Source organism: Callospermophilus lateralis, chromosome 2 (genome assembly GCF_048772815.1).
Source record: "Callospermophilus lateralis isolate mCalLat2 chromosome 2, mCalLat2.hap1, whole genome shotgun sequence".
Lineage (NCBI taxonomy): Eukaryota > Metazoa > Chordata > Mammalia > Rodentia > Sciuridae > Callospermophilus > Callospermophilus lateralis.
In genome coordinates, this window is record NC_135306.1 from 119,694,751 (window position 1) to 119,716,063 (window position 21,313).

Below are 21,313 nucleotides of genomic sequence, written 5' to 3' on the forward strand. Positions count from 1 at the left end.
TCTCACTGGTCTTTGTACTCATGCCTTTTGAACTCTTAGTCCTTCTCCTTCATCTTTTCAATCCCTGGGTTCATAAAATTGTTAGAGCCTTCTGTTTGGGGTTTAAGTTGAACAATTTTATAGGTAGCTTATAGAATTCTATAGGTGTCCTATATATAGGATAATGCACATAATGGGTTAGTAAATATTTGTTTGATGAATGAATTGGAGTCTCATTTTCTAGAATATTTTCCTATCACAATGTGGGATTTCCTTTAAGCTACAGATGACTGTCTCTAATAAAACGATAAACATGATGAATATTCTTTTCTATATGTGGAACTTAGCTTTTATTCTGAAAATTGAATCCCATATACATTGGTTGAAAATGAGCCACAGTCAGGTGGATTTCTTCCCCCTTTCCCTCAGTAATATATTATAAAAATTTTCATGTGGAAAAGTTGAAAGAATTATAGAGTAAATATCTATATACACACTACCTAAATTCTAAAAGTATCATTTTAAAACTTTTGTTTTATCAAATATCTATCCATCCATCACTTCATTACTTCTTTATTTATACATTTAAAGAAAGTTGCAGGTATCAGTACACATCATCCCTAAAAACTTCAGAAGTAATCTGTAGTGTTTATGAATAGAGTGCTTTTAGAGTATAACTATATGAAATTACATGTATCACCTTACATTACTTTCCACAATTAGATTGAAAGAATAGGTGAGGATGGGGAAAAGAATCAGCTTAGATCTGTATAATTACTTATAGTTTTCAGAGAATTTTCATGTGGCTTATGTAGTTTTATCCAATATTATTATTAATAATAGCATTAATAGCATTTATTGAATGGTAACTTTGTCCCAGGTACTTTGCTGAGTTTCTCTCTCAGAAAGGTATTTCTTCATCCCACTTAATACTTTGTTGTATTTATTTTTCAAATGGGTTGTTCAATTAAAATATTTTTCAGCCCTATGGCATGCCTTTTCATTTCACATTTGTCAGCTGCTGCTATTTTAGATGAAGTCTGGTGTTTGATAGGCTACTAGGACAAAAAATATTTTATGGGTGTAGTATCTTTACAAGTTGCTGTTCTGAATAATATTTGAGTATAACTTAGGAAAAGTGACTGAAAAATTTCCTGTTTTCTCTAATCATCTCTTATTAATCAGTATCCAATTCCAGTATGTTGTATGACTTTCAGGGTGCAAAATGGGTTACATTAGAATCTGTATTTAATCGTCACTTCTCCTTAGATTATTAATTATTAGCATTCTAGAGATAATAAAAATAACAGCTACAGTTTGTGTATTTACTATGTGTCGTGTCTCTTAGCACCACATAAGATTAAATAAAATAAAGGTATTGTGTCCATTTATAACTAAAAAAAATAAAATCATAAATGTTAAAAAATAATAAGTAAAAGATTAAAATTCTAAGTGTACGACGAGAGCTAAACCTCAGCCTGACTTTCCCATAGCTGTGCAAGTGACTTCCCTGGTCACCAAGGCAGTGCATACATATTGGGGTTACCTTTACCTTTTCTATAAGTTGTACCAAAACATCCACTTATGTTCCTTAATTTGTACCATTCCTTCAAATAAAGAAATTTGGTACCAAAAAAAAAAAAAAAAAAAATTCTAAGTGTAAAAAGAAAGGCCATAGATGCCCCTAGGTTTCTAGTAGAATTGAACCCAGAAGTCCCAATGTGCAGGCATGATCCTATTTATGTCTATTACATATTTAATCATATAGCAATTGTATAAGAGCTGAGAAAGGCAGGGCACAAAGAGGTTAAATGGCTTGTCCCGGTTTGTGTGGCTGGTAAATGGAAGAGCCAGGATGTGAGCGTTTCAGCTCCAAAGCCCTTGTGTTTGACCATTACCTTAGGTTTTCCATGGTATGATCCTCAGATTACCTGCTTCATAATTTCTTGGGGTGATTGTTAGAAATGCAGATTCCTGAACCTTATTTAGACAGATTAACTCTGAATTTCTACGGATGGATTTTTTTTTTTCATTCATTTGACTGTATTCTGCATGAAAGTTTGAGAACCACTGTGCTGTACTTTTCTATAAGCATAATTTAAAAAAATATGTTATCCTAGAAAATAGGCCAGAATTAATAAATCACCCTTATCCTTGGAGTATATGAAATTTTGTATTGACTTTATGTTTTTGTTTTTCCTTCAAGATTGTTATGGATTTTAAGCATCCAGATGGTGTCACAGTACAAGTTATGTTGCCTCGTCGGAGTTTGCTAGTGATGACAGGAGAATCCAGATACCTTTGGACTCATGGGTATGTATATTTTGCTTTGTGAGAGTTCTTGTTCTTCTCTGTCTGAGCCACTGGATCATGCTTGAACATTGGGGCTTCTGGGTTCAATTCTACTAGGAACCTAGGGCCATCTATGGCCTTTCTTTTTTACATTTAGAATTTTAATTTTTTACTCATTGTTTTTAACATTTATGATTTTTTTTTTTAGTTGTAAATGGACCTTTATTTTATTTATTCTTATGTGGTGTTAAGGATCGAACCCAGTGCCTCCCACATGCTAGGCAAGCATTCTACCACTGAGCTACAACCCCAGCTCTATGATGTTATTTTAAACATTTTAAAATCTTTTTATTTGGGGAAAAATTAAAATTTAAAGCAAAGTTGGAAGCATAGTGAAGTGAACTCCCTTCACCTTTTACCTAGATTTATCATTTGGGAACATTCTGCCACATCTGTTATTTCTTTCTCACATGTTATTATTATTTTTGCTGAATCATTTGAAAATTATATCATGACCGTTTATCTTTACATGCTTCATTATGTGTTTCCTAAAAACAAGGACCATGTGTATGTCAGGGGTTAGCCAACTATGGCTTATGGGCCAAATTTAATTCTGTTTCTATGCAGCATTGAGCTAAGAATGAATTTTATATTTCCAAAGGGTTTTAAAATGGAAAACAATGGAGAATATACAACAGAATCTATATGTGGCCTTCAATGCCTGAAATATTTATTGTCTGGCCCTTTATGGAATGAGTTTGCTTATTCATGTTTAATAAAACCATAGTGCAACACTCAAATTCAGAAAATCTAATATTGATAAAATACTTATATATAATCCATATTCAGGTTTTGCTAGTTGTAAGACAAAAAGTGCTTTATACCAAGCTTTCTCTCAATTTGAGATTCAGTTCATGATCCTACATCACATTTATTTGCTAATTTTGTTTAATCTTTACTTTGAAACACTTCCTCAACTTTTCTTTGTCCTTCATGATGTTTGGTTCTTTTGAAGCGGCCAATTGTGTTGTAGAATACTCCTTGAGTTTGATTTAATCTAAATCTAAAGAAATACATTATATGCTTTTGGTAGGAATGCACTTTTAACCTTTTGAGAAGAGAGTACTGTTACAATTTATGTCTATTGTCACTTAAAATGTTGCTGAGTTATGTACTTACTTTGTTCTGCTTGGAGGTTTTAGCTGACACATTTTTATAAAAATTCATGGAAATGATCATGTAAATGAATTTGTAACCTCTCTTAAATGTGAGCCATAAAAAAGATGGCCTGATTTTGTGCACTAGTGCTTAAATTTATTTGATTTTTTTCATGGCTACTAAAATGTTCACAACTTAAAATAAATGAAAATGGTGATCTAATCCATTGGTTTTATATATTCTTGGAATTTTGAATGTAATGACATTTTCTTTTTTGGGTACAAGCATTTTTGCTGTCACTAATGTTTAAACTTAAGAGTAATGCTATTATAAAAAATGCAAAATAAGAAATTACTGTCTATATAGTAAGAAAATATTTCCATCTACTTTCAGTAATGATACAGATTATTCTAAAACATCATTTTGATCAGATTTATCCTGTTGTTGAAAGTATATCATGCCTTTAAATGTTAATAGTTATTTCTGGAAGGTTGGATTATAAGTAATATTTATTTTTAATCTTGGCTGTAGACTCAAAAGTCTTTTCAATATTTTTTAGGGGAAAACCCCTCAGTATTATTATTATTATTATTAACTGTGGACTGAATTCAGGGATACTTTATCTCTGAGCTATGTTCCCAGCCCTTTTTATTTTTTGAGACAGGGTCTCATTGAGTTCCTTAGCACCTTGCTAAGTTGCTGAGGCTGACCTCTAACTTGGTGATCCTCTTGCCTCAGCCTTCCAAGTTGCTGGGATTACAGTTGTGCACCACTATGCCCAGTATTATTTTTGAAGGCTGTCATTGACCTCATTGCCTATAATGTGACTGTATGGTGGTGTGTGTGTAGGGTGTGTGTGTGTGTGTGTGTGTGTGTGTGTGTGTGTGTGAGGGGGGGGGGGAGGGAGGGGGGGGAGGGAGGGAGGGGGGGAGGGAGAGAGAAATGAGAGAAGGAAGGAGGCAAAGGGATCAGGAGAGAGAAAAGAGAGAGAAGAAACAATATCCCAGCTATTTAAATGTTTATCAGAATCTTTGGTGAAAGGGAAAATAGATTGAAAAAGCATATTTAATATACCTTAAAACTATATAAACATAGGAAATAAACCTTGATTAAAAACTTTATTTCTATTCTGAAATAAAAAAGTACTAGAAAGCACTGTGGAGAGTCATAGATTTGAAAAAGTTTAATGCTGCCCTATAATATTAATTTCAAATACCTTAATCTAACTTCAATTTGATGAAACTCAAATTTATTAATTTACGTGTTCTAAATTTACGTGTTTGCAAAGGTGGCAAACCTGTAGCATGTGAATAAACTTAACAGTCTGAAATGTTCTGTTTGACTGTTACAGGGTGGATCACATGGTTTGTTCTGTTTTAATTACGTACATACAAGAATCATGAGCTTTCATATAAAATTTGAGTTTTTAGTTTCTTCTGAAAACTGAAAAGTTCTGTCAATACTGGGTCACATATTGCTTGGTAGCAATAATGGAGACTGATATCAATGTCATTTTTTAGGTGGTAGCTACTTTTCCAGTTTTCTACAGTTATACCCTTTTCTATTACTCCTGGATCCAAAACTGAGTAATAATTGTTATTTATCACTGTGTTTGTTAATATTGTTTTTATGTGATAATAGAATTAAATAAAAATTAAATATTTCTTGAACTAATATCTGTTTTTTTAATATTTATTTTTTAATTGTAGGTGGACACAATACCTTTATTTTATTTTTATGTGGTGCTGTGGATTGAACCTAGTCTCTCACACATGCTAGACAAGTGCTCTACCTCTGAGCCACAACCCTAGCCATCGTGTCTGTTTTAAGAAAAGTAGGAAATGGAAAACTAGACTGAATGAGAATATGTATTCCCAGAAAATGGAAGATAATACTCTGCTTTATTAAAATGAAAATTATTCCTATATATATAACAGCAGACAATGTGTTTCTAAATAAATCTACCTGCTTCATTTTATTTGTTACACGACTGTCCTTGGGAGGCATTAATTCATGAGATTTCGTGAACTCTTCTTTTAAATTATTTGTCGAGGGCTTGGATTATAGCTAAGTGGATGAGTGCTTATCTAGCATGTACAAGACCCTGTGTTCAATCCCTAGTACAGGAAGGAAAAAAAATATGTATTTAAATTATTTTTGGAATATTTTCTTTGTATCAATTATTGTTCTGAAAGCTTTACATCTATTAACTCATTTAATTTTTACAATCATAGTGGGAAGTTGTTCCATAGTTTTGTCTTCATTTTTAAAGGAAATTGATGCATTAAAGAAGTTAAATAACTTGCACAGTCACAAAGCCAGGAAGTGGCAAGCCAAGATCAGCAGCCAATTTGGCTTTAGAATCGGTGCTCTTTTTTTTTTTTTTTTTTAAAGAGAGAGTGAGAGAGGAGAGAGAGAGAGAAAGAGAATTTTTTAATATTTATTTTTTAGTTATCGGCGGACACAACATCTTTGTTTGTATGTGGTGCTGAGAATCGAACCCGGGCCTCACGCACGCCAGGCGAGCGCGCTACCACTTGAGCCACATCCCCAGCCCAGAATCGGTGCTCTTAATCACAGTTCTAGTTTGTTCCCTTCCTCTGAACTTATACTGTGCCTTCACACACTGTTAACCCTCAGAACAGTATGTTTCATTTTCCTTTCCATTTACTCTGTTTACACTCAACTTTTGCTTCCTTTTTAATTTATAAAACTTTTCCTATATTAGCTTGAAATAATTGATTCCTTACTTTCCTGAGGACTGTATTGTCTCCTACTACCTCTTCTATTATATTGGATTATTATTTAAAATGTTTTTATCTTTTTATTGAATATTTTCCCAATTAGATTATAATTTGAGCACGGGGAAAAATAAAAATTTTTAGTGATGTGTAAAGAAATCATTATTTTAACATGGAGGTTACCTATCTCTAAAAATCTGAGATTGGTATCAAAAGCAGTTAAAAGCTATTTGTCCTTCAGTAATTGACTTAAAAGTGCTGTAATAGAGAACTTCTTAACCCCCAAGAAAGGAATTTAGTTTTTTAACAAAGAGTTTCAAGACACTCATAAAAAACTCTAATGTTCAACCTCATAGTTTTAATATTTTTAGCTATTAGAGTAACATATATTTAGGCAATGATTGCTTGCTTTTCCTTCTTAAAAATTGCCCTTAGCACAAGCTCCTTTAGTTTTCATTTTTTAATTTTCTTTTTTAAAGATATTTTTATTAATGCCTTATGGTTATGCATTTTGACATTCATGGAATTTAATTGTCTCCATTTCAGTCCCCAGTACTTCCTCTTTCCCTCCTTCCCCCTTAAAAAATATATTTAATATACACAATATTAACAATATAATTTGGCCAATATCACTTTCCAGCACTTCCCCCTCTCCCTCTCTTGGTCCCTTTCTTTACTGATCTCCCTTTGATTTTCACGAGACACCCCTGCCCTCTGCCACACCTTTCTTATTTCCTCTCTAGCTTTCACATTACTAGAAAAAACATACAATCTTTGACCTTCTGAGTTTGGCTTGTTTTGCTTAACTGATGGTCTCTAGTTCCATCCATTTACCTGCAAAATGACATAATTTCATTCTTCTTTATGGCTGATTAAAACACCCTACTGTGTATATACCACATTTTCTTTATCCATTCATCTGTTGATGGATGGACACCTAGGCTGGTTCATAGTTGACTGTTGTGAATTGTGCTGCTAAAACATGGATATGCATGTATCACCCTAGAAAGATGCCTTAATTCTTCAGAGTGTATACTGAGAAGTGGTCTAGCTGGGTCATTTGGTCGTTCCATGCCTAGTCTTTTGAGGAGCCTCCATACTGATTTCTACAGTGGTTGTACTAATTTACCATCACACCAACAGTGTAAAAATATTTCTTTTCTCCACATCCTCTTCAGCATTTATTATTGTGTTCTTTTTTTAAATTTATTTTTTAATTTTAATTTGTTCTTTTAGTTATACATGACAGAATCTATTAATTAATTAATCTAATCAGGATTCTTGATGACTACCATTCTGACTAGTGTGAGATGAAATCTCAGTGTAGTTTTGATTTGCATTTCCCTAACTGCTAGTGATGCTGGACGTTTTTTTTCATCTATTTGTTGGCCGTTTGTATTTATTCTTTTGAGAAGTATCTGTTTAATTCATTTGCCCACTTATTAATTGGTTTATTTGATTTTTGATATTAAGTTTTTTGATTTCTTTAGATTTTCTAGATTTTAATCCTTTGTCAAAAGAGTAGCTAGCAAAGATTTTCTCCCATTCTGTAGATTCTTTCTTCACATTCCTAATTGTTTCCTTTGCTGGGCAGAAGCATTTTAATTTGATGCCATCCCATTTATTAACTCTTGGCATTATTTCCTGAGCTTTAGGGGTCCTATTGAGAAAGTGGTTACCTGTGCCTATCTGCTGGAGTGTTAACTCTATGGTTTCTTCTAGGAGTTGCATAGTTTCTGGTCGAATTTCTAGGTCTTTGATCCATTTTGAGTTGATTTTTGTGCAAAGTGAAAGATAAGGGTCTAGTTTCATTCTTTTACATATAGATAACTAGTTTTTCTGGCAGCATTTGTTTAAAAAGCTGTCTTTTCTCCAATGTATGTTTTTGACACTTTTGTCAAGAATCAGATGATTGTATATGTGTGGGTTTGTCTCTCTTGTGTTTTGTACCATTGGTCTGTGTGTCTTGTTTTTATGCCAATACCATGCTATTTTTTGTTACTATACATTTCTGTAATATAATTTGAAGTCAGGTATTGTGATGCCTCTAGCATTGCTTTTATGGCTGTGAATTGGTTTGGTTAGTCTGGGTTTTTAATTCTTCCAAATTATTTTAGGACAGTTTTTCCTAGTTCTGTGAAGACTGTCATTGGTCTTTTATTGGGAACTGTATTGAATCTGTGTAATGATTTTGGTAGTATGACCATTTTAACAATATTAATTCTGCTTACCCATAAACATTGGAGGTCTTTCCATCTCCTGAGGTCTTCAATTTTTTTTTCTTCAGTGTTCTGTAGTTTTCATTGTAGAAGTCTTTTACCTCCTTGATTATATTTGTTTATTTTTTTGAGGCTATTGTGAATAGAATTTTCCTGATTTCTTTCTCAATGCATTCATTGTTGGTATATAGGAAAACTATTGATTTTTTTTCAGGTATATTTTATTTATTCTTTTATTTTTCTTTGTACATGACAGTAGAGTATATTTTGACATATTGTACATACATGAAGTATAACTTATTCTATTTAGGATCCCATTCTTGTGATAAAGCTACTGATTTTTGTATGTTGATTTTATAAACTGATACTTTGCCAAATTTATTAGCTCTTACAGTCTTTTAGTACAGTTTTTTGGATCTTCTAAGTATAGGGCCATAACATCTGCAAACTGATAATTTGACTTCCTTTCTTATTTTTATCCCTTGTATTTCCTTCTCTTGCCTAATTGCTCTTGCTAGAATTTCTAGCACTATTCACTAGGAGTGGTGAGAATAGACATTCTTGTCTTGTTCCAGATTTTAAAGGAAATGCTTTCAGTTTTTTCCCTTTTACTATGAGGTTGAATTTGGGTTTTTCATATAGAACCTTTATGATGTTGAGACAGGTTCCATCTCTTCCTTTTTTTCTTCAGAGTTTTTTTTTTTTTTTATCATGAATGGGTGCTGAATTTTGTGTATGGCCGTCTCTGCATTTATTGAGAAGACTAAGTGTCTTTAATTCTATTTATGTGATGAATTACATTTATTGATTTACATATGTTAATCCATCCTTGCATGATTGGAATAAAACCAACTTGGTCATTATGTACAATCTTTTTAATAGGTTATTTAACAGGATTTGCTAATATTTTGTTAAGTATTTATGCATCTAAGTTTATCAGGGCTATTGGTCTGTAGTTTTCTTTCCTTGATGTGTCCTTATCTGGTTTTGGTATGAGTATGATACTGGCTTTATAGAATGAATTTGAAAGTGTTATATCTCTTTCTACTTTATGGAATAATTTGAGGAATACTGGCATTAGTTCTGTTTTAAAGGTCTGGTAGAATTCAACTGAAAATCCACCTGGTCCTGGTCTTGGAAAGTTTTTTTTCACTGCTTCAATCTCATTACAAGTTATTGGTCTGTTTAGGTTTTCTATGTCCTTTTGATTCAATTTTGTCAAATCATATTTGTCTAGAAATATATCCATTTTTTTTCTAGGTTTTTCCAATTTATTGGAGTATACTTTTTCAAAATAGGATCCACTGGATTTCTGTGATGTCTGTGGTGATTTCTCCTTTTTCATCTCTAATTTTTATTAATTTGGGTCTTTTTTCTTTTGGTTAGTTTGGCTAAGGACTTATTAACTTTGTTTTTTCTTTTCAAAGAGATAACTCTTTTTATTGATCCTTTGTTTTATTAATATTTATTTTTTAGTTATAGATGGACAGAATATCTTTATTTTTATATGGTGCTGAGGATCGAACCCAGGGCCTCCCACATGGTAGGCTAGCACTCTACTCTGAGCCATGACACCAGCCTTTGTGTTTTTTTTACGTTTTCAACTTCATCTCTAATCTTAATAATTTCCTTCTTTCTACTGGTTTTGCAACTCATTTGTTCTTATTTTTGAAGGGCCTTGAGATGCATCATTAGATTGTTTATTTGGGATCTTTCTGATTTTCTTATGTAGACATTCATAGCTATAAACTTTCCTTTTAGACTGCCTTCACAGTGTCCAGAGGTTCTGATATGCTGTATCACTATTCTCATTTAAGTTTAAGAATTTTTGATGTCTCCCTTGTTTTCTTCTACTACCCATTCATCATTCAAAAATGTATTGCTTCATCTCCATGTATTTATATAATTTCTATAGGATTTTGTTGGGTCGAATTCTAATTTCATTCCATCGTGATCTCATAAGATGCAAAAAATCATATTAATTTATTTTTTTTGTATTTGCTGAAAGTTACTTTGTGTCCTAAAATATGGTCTGTTTTGGAGAAGGTTCCATGAGCTGCTGAGAAATTATATTCAGCTGTGGTTAGACATCTATAGATGTCTGTTAAGTTCATTTGACTTATTATATTTGATTTATAGTGTTTTTCAGGTCTATAAGGTCTTTACTGAGTTTATTGTGTGGATGGCTTATTTTTGGGGGGAGAGGTGTGTTGAAATCGCCCAGTATTATTGTATTGAGGTCTATCTGAGGCTTCCATTTCAGTAGTCTCTCTTTTATTTGCCAGATAGGTGCTATGTATCCATTGGAAATAAAATGAACCTCAGTATTTCATACCAGTAATAAAAACTAATTTGAGGTAGATCATCTATTTCAATATAAAAATAAAAAATATAAAATGTCTAGAAGACAATATGAGAGAATATTTTTGCAACCTTGGAGTAGTCAATTTTTTTTTTCCTTTTAAGAAAGATTTCAGAACACCATGATAAAGCATAATAAATTGGGCCTCATCAAAATTAAACACTTCTGCTCATCAAAAGTTATCATTAAGAAAATGTAAAGGCAGCCACATATGGGGAGAAAATATCTGCTGTATACACACACACACACAAGAAAAAAAATTGGAAAAAAGACTTAAACAGATCCTTCATAAGAAAAAAGATCTGTGAGCTGCTAATGAACACATGAAATAATGTACAATATTAATCATCAGAGATATGCAAGTTAAAACAATTTCATACCACTTGCCATTCAAAAAAATGGCTCAAATTGAAAACTCAGGAAATATCAAGTGTTTGTGAGAATGTCAAGCAACTGAAAATCATTCGTTGCTTGTTAAAGTGTAAAATGTTGGGATCACATAGGAAAACTGGCAGTCTCTTAGTCTATGATCCTACCAATTTCATTCCTAGGTATTTAGCCAAGAGTAATGAAAATATGTACCTAAAAGTGATGTAGATAAAAATGTTTATAGAAGCTTTATTTTTAATGATCCCAAACTGGGAACACCAGAATGTGCAACAGAGGATTTTGAATAAATAGATTGTTTTTTTTCATATAGTAGAATATTGTTTAGCAATAGAAAGACAATAAGGTACTGATACATAGCATAACATGGATGAATCTCAAAATCATTATGTTAAATGAATAGATACTGTTTATGAAATTCATGAGCAGGCAAAACTGTATTGATAGAAATCAGAAGAGTGATTGTTTTAAGGTGGGAAGAGAACAAAAGGGAATTTCCTTGAGTGATGGAAATATACTTGATTCTGTATTGGTTACATTTGTCATGCATTATACATTTGTTAAAGCCTATTCAACAGTACACTTATCTGTGCTTTTTACTATAATTGAGCTGTAAAGAGTTTTATTTCCTACCAATTGATCCCTTTTTCCCATTCAAAAGTGTGACTTTACTCCAAGGATCCTCTTTAAAACTTCTAATAATCTAAAATAAGTAGTACCTCTCTCTTTTTTTTTATTTTTCAATTTTTATTCTACTTATTTATATTATGAAGTTTAAGAGTTAATCACTACTTTTTGGATTCTATTATCTGTTGTTTCTTGATGTTTAAATATGTCTCTAAATTAGATTTCAGCTACTGAGAAGAATGTATCAAAAACTCCGATATAGTCATGTATTTGTATATTTTTCCTGTTTTTTTAAAATTTTTGCTTCATGTTTTAAAATTGTTATGAAAATATAGGATTTTAGTATTTTTGTGTTGAATTGACCGTTATGGAATGCCCCTTTTATCTTTAGTAATATTGCTTTAAAATCTGCTTTATCTGATTAGTATAGCTGAATAACTTTTCTTTTGGTTTTGTTTGGTATATGCAAAATATTTATTTTTATATGTTATATATGTATTTTTTATTTTCAGCCAGTCTTTATGCTTATAATTAAGATTTTTTTTGTAATTATCATGTAGTTGGATTTAATTTTGCAAGTCTAGGCCAGCAATCTTTGTTCTTTAATTAGAGTTTTTAGTCATTTTACATTTAACTTAATTACTGAAATTAGATTTAAATTGACCATCTATTTGTTACCTTTTTGCCTAATTTGCTTTTGTGTGTGTGTGTATGTGTGTGTGTGTGAGAGAGAGAGAGAGAGAAAGAGAGAGAGAGAGAGAGGGAGAGAGAGAGAGAGAGAGAGAAAGAAAAAGAGAAAGAGAGGGAGAGATATACTGGGGATTGAACCCAGTGCATGCTAGGCCAGTATTCTATCACTGAGCTACATCCCCAAACCTTCAATCTGTTTTTTAAAAAATTGTTATTAATTGAATATTTGTTATTTCATTTTTGCCTGGGATGTTTGTTTTAGTTGTACATTCTTCCAGTATTATTATTCTGAAAATAACTTCCTTAAATATTTATGTCTCTTTACTTTTTCTACGGGGTCTAACAAATCTGGGAATCTAATAGATATATGTAAAATATTCTTATAGATTTGCTCTGTTCCCTTAATAGTTTAAAAAGACCCAAAATGGTTTTCTTAATGCAGTGTAAAGTGAGTTATTTTACCTATTGTTTTTAGAATCACACCCAGGAAATTTGATACTGTTCAAGCATCTGAGCATTACAAAAGTGGAATTATCACCAGTGATATTGGAGACTTAACTTTAAGCAAGAGGGGAATACGAACATCATTTACATTTAGGAAAGTGAGGCACACACCTTGTAACTGTAGTAAGTATATGATTTCATTTCTACTATAAAATGAAGTAAATCTAGTATGGAAATCCTTTAAGGTCCCCTCAGTACCTAGGATAGCTTTTCCATAGCTTCTATAATGGCATTTCCTATATTCTGTCTTGTATTTTACTTTTGGAATACTTTTTCTGTACCACCTCCATTAGAGTATTCTTTGAAGTTAAGAACTCTTCTTATGATCTTTTTTTAAAAATATTTTTTTAGTTGTAGATGGACATACAATATCTTTATTTATTTTTATGTGGTGCTGAGGATCGAACCCAGTGCCTCACACATGCCAGGCAAGCGCTTTACCACTGAGCTACTAGTCCTAGCCCCTCTTCTTATGATATTTATTTTCCCCATACTTAGTTTTTTAAGCAGTTGAGTGCCAAGAAATACTTTATTTATTGAAGTAACAGTTTAGAGTATTAGAATTATGGGACAATAAAATATCACTTGTACAAAAATAGGTTTTTGTTGAAAATAACTTGTCAGATTTCTTCTTATTATTATTTTTTTATTAATCCAACAGGGAAGCTAGAGATGACAAATAGCTTTATGGTAGGTTACTATAGGGAATAAGCATTGGTTTATGGCTTAGTCTATTTGGAAACCTAGAAGGGACTAAAGGGAACTGCACAAAATTTGTCACGAGGATACTGTTTTGAATTGTCTACATAAGTACATCATGCTTTCTTGGACTTAGTTTACAGAGATTTTTTTCATTTTATAAATAAGAATTTTTAATAACAGTGATAGAATCCATTTTATATCCGGGGGGTTTCAATTATGGGTAGTATCTACCAGTAGCTTTTGAATTTAATCATAATCTTAAACATTTTGAATTAAAACTCCTCATTATGTCTACAAAATGTTAGCCTATCAGAAACTTGAAGTCTTCTATGTTTGATAATCTTGATGGTAGTGAAGCTTTAAAACAAGTTTTTGCCTATTTTGCTAAAAGTGTCCTAAGGGCCTTAAAATGTGAATTTTTAAATTAAAAATATTTATTATTATTTTGTAAGGATCTAGCACTCATCAAAAAAAGAAAGAAAGAGAGAGGGAGAAAGAAAGAAAGAAAGAGAGAAAAGAAAGAAAGAAAGAGAAAGAAAGAAAGAAAGACAAGGCTTCTTTTCTCAAGTAAAGTCTAGTTGTAGAGATACTAGTTTTCTTACGCAAATGTAAGGGAAGTGCTAAGAAGCTTCAATTGGGTAATCAGTTTACAGATTTTTTACAATAACAAAAATTGTATGTATTGTGTACCACATAATGTTTTGGAATATGTATATATCGTGGAGTTACTGAATTGGGCTAATTAGCAAATGAATTATATCACACATAATTTTTTTTGTGTGTATGTGTGTGTGATGAGAGCACTTTAAATCTAATCTTTTAGCAATTTTCAAAAATACAACACATTGTTATTACCTATGGTCACCATGTTGTAAAATAGATTTCTTTGACTTATTCCTCTATGTAACTGAAATTTGGTATCCTTTGACCAACATTTGGTCAACTGCAGTGAAACAAATGGAGACAGAAGCAAGATGCAGAGGCAAAAATGACTGCTGGTCTAAGCTGCCATCTTAGGTTATCATTAGGTTACATTAGGTCACTGGCACCATTGATACGTTATTTTTCTTTATATCATTAAGCAGCGTACGTTAAGTTATAGTGTAAGATGTTCTTGCTTATGATTGGATATGTGCACTGGCCAAGCTTGTATTAGTTATCTTAATAGTTCCTGGGAAAAACCACAGAATGTTCCCTTTAAGCGGATGCAAAATTATATTTATGTTTTGTTGTAAATAGATTTGCCCACTCCTTTTTATATTGAATTCCTCAAATATATAATTAGACTTGCAGGGAAGAACTTTTTTTTTTTTTTTTTTTTTTTAAAGCAGGTAAGTCAGAGCCTATGTATACCCAGTCCTGAATTTGTTTTGATTTTCTTTTAAGAAAACTTGATAACTTTGAGTCATTTATAAAGATGAAAGGTTTGTATTGCCTTATTTTTATTTTTAGGTTATTCTTCTGTCTGTGACAGTCAGAGGAAAGAGGTTCCTCCCTCATTTCCAGAGAGTGATAAAGAAGCCTCACAACTAGAGCAAGAGTATGTGCATCGAGTTTATGAAGAGATCGCTGGGCACTTTAGCAGTACAAGACATACCCCATGGCCACGGATAGTGGAGTTTTTGAAGGCTTTGCCAAGTGGTTCGATAGTGGCCGATATTGGGTGTGGAAATGGGAAGTATCTTGGCATCAATAAGGAGTTATACATGGTAAGTAATGCTGCTTCTGACTTTCTTTTTGCTGTATTTGCAATGGTTATCATTATCTTTCTTCCTCATGATATACATTGTTTTTAGGCCATTGTAAAAAACTGATGATAAACAGAATGAAAATTAATTATTGCTTTCATTTTTAATTCCCCTAGAAATTTATGGGCATGGTATTTTTGTAGGTTTTTTTTTTTTATTGGTTGTTCAAAACATTACAAAGCTCTTGACATATCATATTTCAAACATTAGATTCAAGTGGGTTATGAACTCCCATTTTGACCCCAAATACAGATTGCAGAATCACATCGGTTACACATCCACAATTTTACATAATGCCCTATTAGTGACTGTTGTATTCTGCTACCTTTCCTATCCTCTACTATCCCCCCTCCCCTCCTCTCCCATCTTCTCTCTCTACCCCATCTACTGTAATTCATTTCTCTCCTTGTTTTTTTTCCCATTTCCCTCACAACCTCTTATATGTAATTTTGTATAGCAATGAGGGTCTCCCTCCATTTCCATGCAATTTCCCTTTTCTCTCCCTTTCCCTCCCACCTCATGTCTCTGTTTAATGTTAATCTTTTCCTCCTGCTCTTCCTCCCTGCTCTGTTCTTAGTTGCTCTCATTATATCAAAGAAGACATTTGGCATTTGTTTTTTAGGGATTGGCTAGCTTCACTAAGCATAATCTACTCTAGTGCCATCCATTTCCCTGCAAATTCCATGATTTTGTCATTTTGTAGTGCTGCGTAAAACTCCATGGTGTATAAATGCCACATTTTTTTTATCCATTCATCTATTGAAGGGCATCTGGGTTGGTTCCACAGTCTAGCTATTGTGAATTGTGCTGCTATGAACATCGATGTGGCAGTATCCCTGTAGTACGCTCTTTTAAGGTCTTCAGGGAATAGTCCGAGAAGGGCAATAGCTGGGTCAAATGGTGGTTGCATTCCCAGCTTTCCCAGGAATCTCCATACTGCTTTCCAAATTGGCCGAACCAATTTGCAGTCCCACCAGCAATGTATAAGAGTACCCTTTTCCCCACATCCTCGCCAGCACTTGTTGTTTGACTTCATAATGGCTGCCAATCTTACTGGAGTGAGATGGTATCTTAGGGTGGTTTTGATTTGCATTTCTCTGACTGCTAGAGATGGTGAGCATTTTTTCATGTACTTGTTGATTGATTGTATGTCCTCCTCTGAGAAGTGTCAGTTCAGGTCCTTGGCCCATTTGTTGATTGGGTTATTTGTTATATTATTGTCTAATTTTTTGAGTTCTTTATATACTCTGGATATTAGGGCTCTATCTGAAGAGTGAGGAGTAAAAATTTGTTCCCATGATGTAGGCTCCCTATTTACCTCTCTTATTGTTTCTCTTGCTGAAAAAAAACTTTTTAGTTTAAGTAAGTCCCATTTGTTGATTCTTGTTATTAACTCTTGTGCTATGGGTGTCCTATTAAGGAATTTGGAGCCTGACCCCACAATATGTAGATCGGAGCCAACTTTTTCTTCTATCAGATGCAGAGTCTCTAGGTAGGGTACTAGGGACATGGCTTTGATGTATCTATTTGTATCTGGCAAGTAGAGACCTCTTCTCTGCTGTCTGATCACCATATGAGCCACTTCCCTACGCCACATTCTTCTGCCTTACCTCAAGCCCCGAGGAAGTCTGCTGTCTGTGGATTGAGACCTCTGAAACTGTGAGCCCCTAAATAAACTTTTCCTCCTCTACAACTATCTGGTTGGGTCTTTTAGTTACAGCAGCAACAAAGATGACTAAATGAAATTGGTACCAAGAGTGGGGTCATTGCTGTGACATGTGGTTCATAAGTTTTTGGAGCATTTTGGAATTGGTGGGAGGAATTTTGAGGTGTATAAACATAGTACAAGTTGGAAATGTTTTACATTGTTATAAATGGAGCTTAGTGACCTATTCTGATGAGAGCTCAGAAGACCCGGATGTCAGTAGGACTGTGGATAGTGAAGACAGGGCTCAAGAGAGTTCAGAAAAGGAGGACTTTTTTGGAATTTGGAGTAGAGGCCATTCATGTTTTGTTCTGAGAAGTTATCTGCATTTTGTCCTTGCCCTGAGACTTTCTGTGAAGCTGATTTTAAAAGTGATGGACTTCATAATCTGCCAGAAGTAATGTCTAGGCAGCATAGCATTCAGGCGGTGGCATAGTTATTGTTGGCTGCTTTTAGCCAAATTTCTTGTGATAATCAGGAGTAGAAAGCAGAACAGAAAGATTTGGAAAATTTGGACTTGAAAGGCAGAAGTAAAACTAGGTCTAAGGAAGTTGCAGTTGTTAAAGACATTACCGCTACTGAAAAATGGTACAGGGACAATAAGAAAGATGACTTGAGGGCATCTCAGGAGCTGGCAAGACCACACCCATCTAAAGCTTGAGAGAATAAAAGTAAAAATTCTCCTGAGCCAGTGGGGAATCCTTCTTGTACCAGGGGGCCTGATACAACATGATAAGCCACCTAGACACTTGAAAGCTGCTGCAGCCAGGGTCTCTGGAGGCTTTACTGCTCCTTGAAATGGTGGCAGACCTTGGCAACAACCATGTGGTGCTGGTTCTGCAGAAGGCAGGATGCTGGAGTTAGGGGGTCATGGAGGCTTCCGCCAAGATTGCAAAGGAAGGCCTAGAAGGACAAGCAAAGTGCTACAGGGTTGAAATCCCAGTGGGCAGCCCCTGAGAGGGCAAAGCATGGAGATAGGAGGAAGAAACCAAAGCTGCAATGGAGACCCCCAAGATTAATAAATGCCAGTAACATGGAACATCTGCTGAGGAAAGCTACAAGAATAGAACAGAAAGAATCCAACAGAAAGGCCAGTTGTGCTGCAACAAACAAGGCCACCGGGGTAGAACTACCGAAGCCCTTTGGAGAGGACATCATGCCATGTACTCCAAATGCCTGACACAGAACTTGTTTGCCCACCTGGATTTCAGTCTTGCTTTGGTCCCATTCCTGCTTTCTATGTCCCTATTTTTGTAAATGGAGATATTTACTCAGTACTTTATATATTGGATATTTGTAAATTGCTTTTAATTTTATAGGAGCTTACAATGTGAGATTGCCTAAAGCCTCAGAGAACGCTTTGGACTTGAACTTTGAGCAATCTCAGAAATGTTGAGACTATGGGCACTCTTGGGAATAGACTACATGTATTTTGCATTGTGAGATATTTGTGAGCTTTTGGGGGCCAGGGATGGAATGTTTTGGTTTGGATATAAAGGTGGCCCTCAAAAGCTTACAAGTGAGACAATGCTGGAATATTCAGAGAAGAAATTATCGGGTTATGAAAATCTTAACCCAATCAGTTTAATAGGAGAAAAATGGAATTTTTATTTTAATTTGCACCCTTGATTAATAGCTTGAATTTTTATGTTTGCAAAATAAGCCATTTTCTCTTTGGTTGTTGTCATTAGGTAACATTATTAGGGAGAATTTCAAATACTTGACATTATCCTTGGTATTAAAACTTATATCAATTTAAAATAGAAAAGTAAAACAATTGTGATGTTTTGACTACCATATACGGGAAATCCAGCAAAATAATGGAAATGTGAAAGTCGTGAGCCAGGTATGAGTCAGTGCCATGTCAATGAGGAATCTATAATAAGTCTGGTGCTTTATTACTAAAATTTGCTGCACAGTTTCTTCTTGGTGAAAAGGAGTAGTATGAGCAAACAGACCTAAGAGCCTGACAAGAAGGAGAAAATTTCCTCTTGTTTTGTTTGGCTGCTGTTCTTGTTCTGTTTTTATCTGTGGTCCTCAGATAATAATTCTCCTCTTCTGAGTGACTATTGAGCCCTGTCTCTGAGGATTTGTTTTATAGGCAAGCTGGATTTTTTCCTGTTGGCTCTTAGTAAGGTTTAGCTGTCAGAATTGGGCATAATTGAAACTTCTGAGTCTCTGAACTGAATTTAAATGTAACAAAAGGTAGCAAGCACAAAAATATTCTCTCTTTCTCTGTGTGTGTTTGTGTGTGTGTGTGTGTACACATTGATATTGTAACTGTTGGCTGGGTGACATAGAATATTGGTGAAAATAAATAAAAGCAGTAAGTCAGGCATGGATCTTAAACAGATAAGGAAACAATTGGGAATTATGCCACTGTTATTAATAGCCCCTTAGTACTTTTCCATCTTTAAGTATTTCACAGAAAATTGCAGTACTTTACCTCTAGCTTGGTGCCTTTTATTCCACTTCACAAATTAAAGCAGCTCTGAGATAGAATACAAAAGCTGTTAAAATGCCTATTAGAAATTCAACAAATTCATTAAATATGATCTGCATGGCAATGTGATTTAATTGCTAAAGAATTATTTTGATATGAGAATTCATATTCTTTATTCTCAGGACTGAGAGAACCTCAAGGATCATGAGTAAATATTTTGAGCTAGCCACTTCTGTTTTTATTAAATCTGCTTTTACAATTCTTTTCCTCATTCATAGAGATTGGATTAAGAAGAGATTTCTGAGAATGATTATTAGTGATTTAACATTTCTTATGCCCCTCCCATTTTCCTTCCTCAATTTACATGTGCACATTGCGACTGCATATGTGTGTGTGTGTGTGTGTGTGTGTGTGTGTGTGAGTGTAAACATATTTTCTAAGACTGCCATATATATGTGTGTATATCTTTGGTATTAAAATTTCAAATGAATATAATATTCATATATATAGTATTCATAGAATTAAACAGCAAAACTGTATACAAAAACAACAGCAAAACTAGAGAGAAGATGGGAAGTCCCAGTCCCTGAACACTTTCTGCAGAACCAGACATGTGTAAGGCACATTTGGCCTCCCTTACTTGAAACATGAAAGCTTGTTGCTAACTGCCTTCAGTAGCAACATTCCGGTAGAAGGCTTGATTATGCTAAAAGCTTTATTTAATTAAGTAGCATTTTATAAGTTTTAATTCAGCACTTTATTCTTGATAAGGCTAAATATTTAACAGAAAAAAATAAAGAGTAAACTAAATTAAAAAATTGAAATATAGAATAAATGATTTTACCTTTATGGATTTTTTTGGATTTTATTTTCTTATAAAAGTAATACATGGGCTGGGGATGTGGCTCAAGTGGTAGCGCGCTCGCATGGCATGCGCGGGGTGCTGGGTTCAAACCTCAGCACCACATAAAAATAAAATAAAGATGTTGTGTCCACTGAAAACTAAAAAATAAATATTAAAAAATTCTCTCTCTCTCTCTCTCTCTCTCTCTTAAAAAAAAGAGTGATACATGTTGAAAAGTATAAAGAAGCAGAGAAAAAAAATCACCCATCCTCCTGCTATCTGGATTATCACCATATAGTATATATAGTAATGAAAGATACCTTAGATCATGTTCTTTGTAGCTCCCCTAAAAGTCTAAAATGTCTATGTTTTGGAGACAGTTTTGATTTTTATATGTAACATTACAGAAAGATGAACATTCTGAATGGTGATCAATTAGGTGCAAATTTGGACCTCCCATTTTCATTGCCGTCATTTTTTTTAGTCATTTTGTTTTTATTCACCAATTTGAGTTCTGTTTGATATTTGTTAAGATAATAAATGTTATCATGAGCATTATATATTCTGACTTTGTGCTGACTATCTGAATTGGAAATATCATGGTCCGAGACCATTTTACGATAAATATGAAATCTATTTAATGACTTTAAGGTACGGAATAAACCCATAGCTCTTAATTTCTTTTAAAAACAAAACATTATGATCTTTTTTCTCTTAAAGATTGGTTGTGATCGTAGCCAAAGCCTTGTGGACATTTGTAGAGAGAAGCAACTTCAGGCCTTTGTCTGTGATGCGTTGGCTATTCCAGTTCGCAGTGGGTCTTGTGATGCCTGCATCTCCGTTGCTGTTATTCACCATTTTTCAACAGCAGTAAGTAGTTTAAAAAATATGTTTTTCTTTCTCCAAAATTTT

The 21,313-nt window shown here is 33.7% G+C and overlaps 1 protein-coding gene across 2 annotated transcripts in view; it reads left to right on the forward strand.

The window, feature by feature from the left end:
* The window catches only part of Alkbh8 (alkB homolog 8, tRNA methyltransferase), a 52,112-nt gene that overhangs the window by 23,734 nt on the left and 7,065 nt on the right, over window positions 1-21,313 (forward strand). Inside the window, exons 8-11 of one of the 2 annotated variants that reach the window (XM_076843803.1) lie at window positions 2,186-2,292; window positions 12,931-13,082; window positions 15,114-15,370; window positions 21,122-21,271. In XM_076843803.1, the coding sequence (XP_076699918.1) occupies window positions 2,186-2,292; window positions 12,931-13,082; window positions 15,114-15,370; window positions 21,122-21,271 (666 nt within the window). The remainder of the gene's footprint in view (window positions 1-2,185; window positions 2,293-12,930; window positions 13,083-15,113; window positions 15,371-21,121; window positions 21,272-21,313) is intronic. The other variant, XM_076843804.1, reaches the window with a different exon arrangement.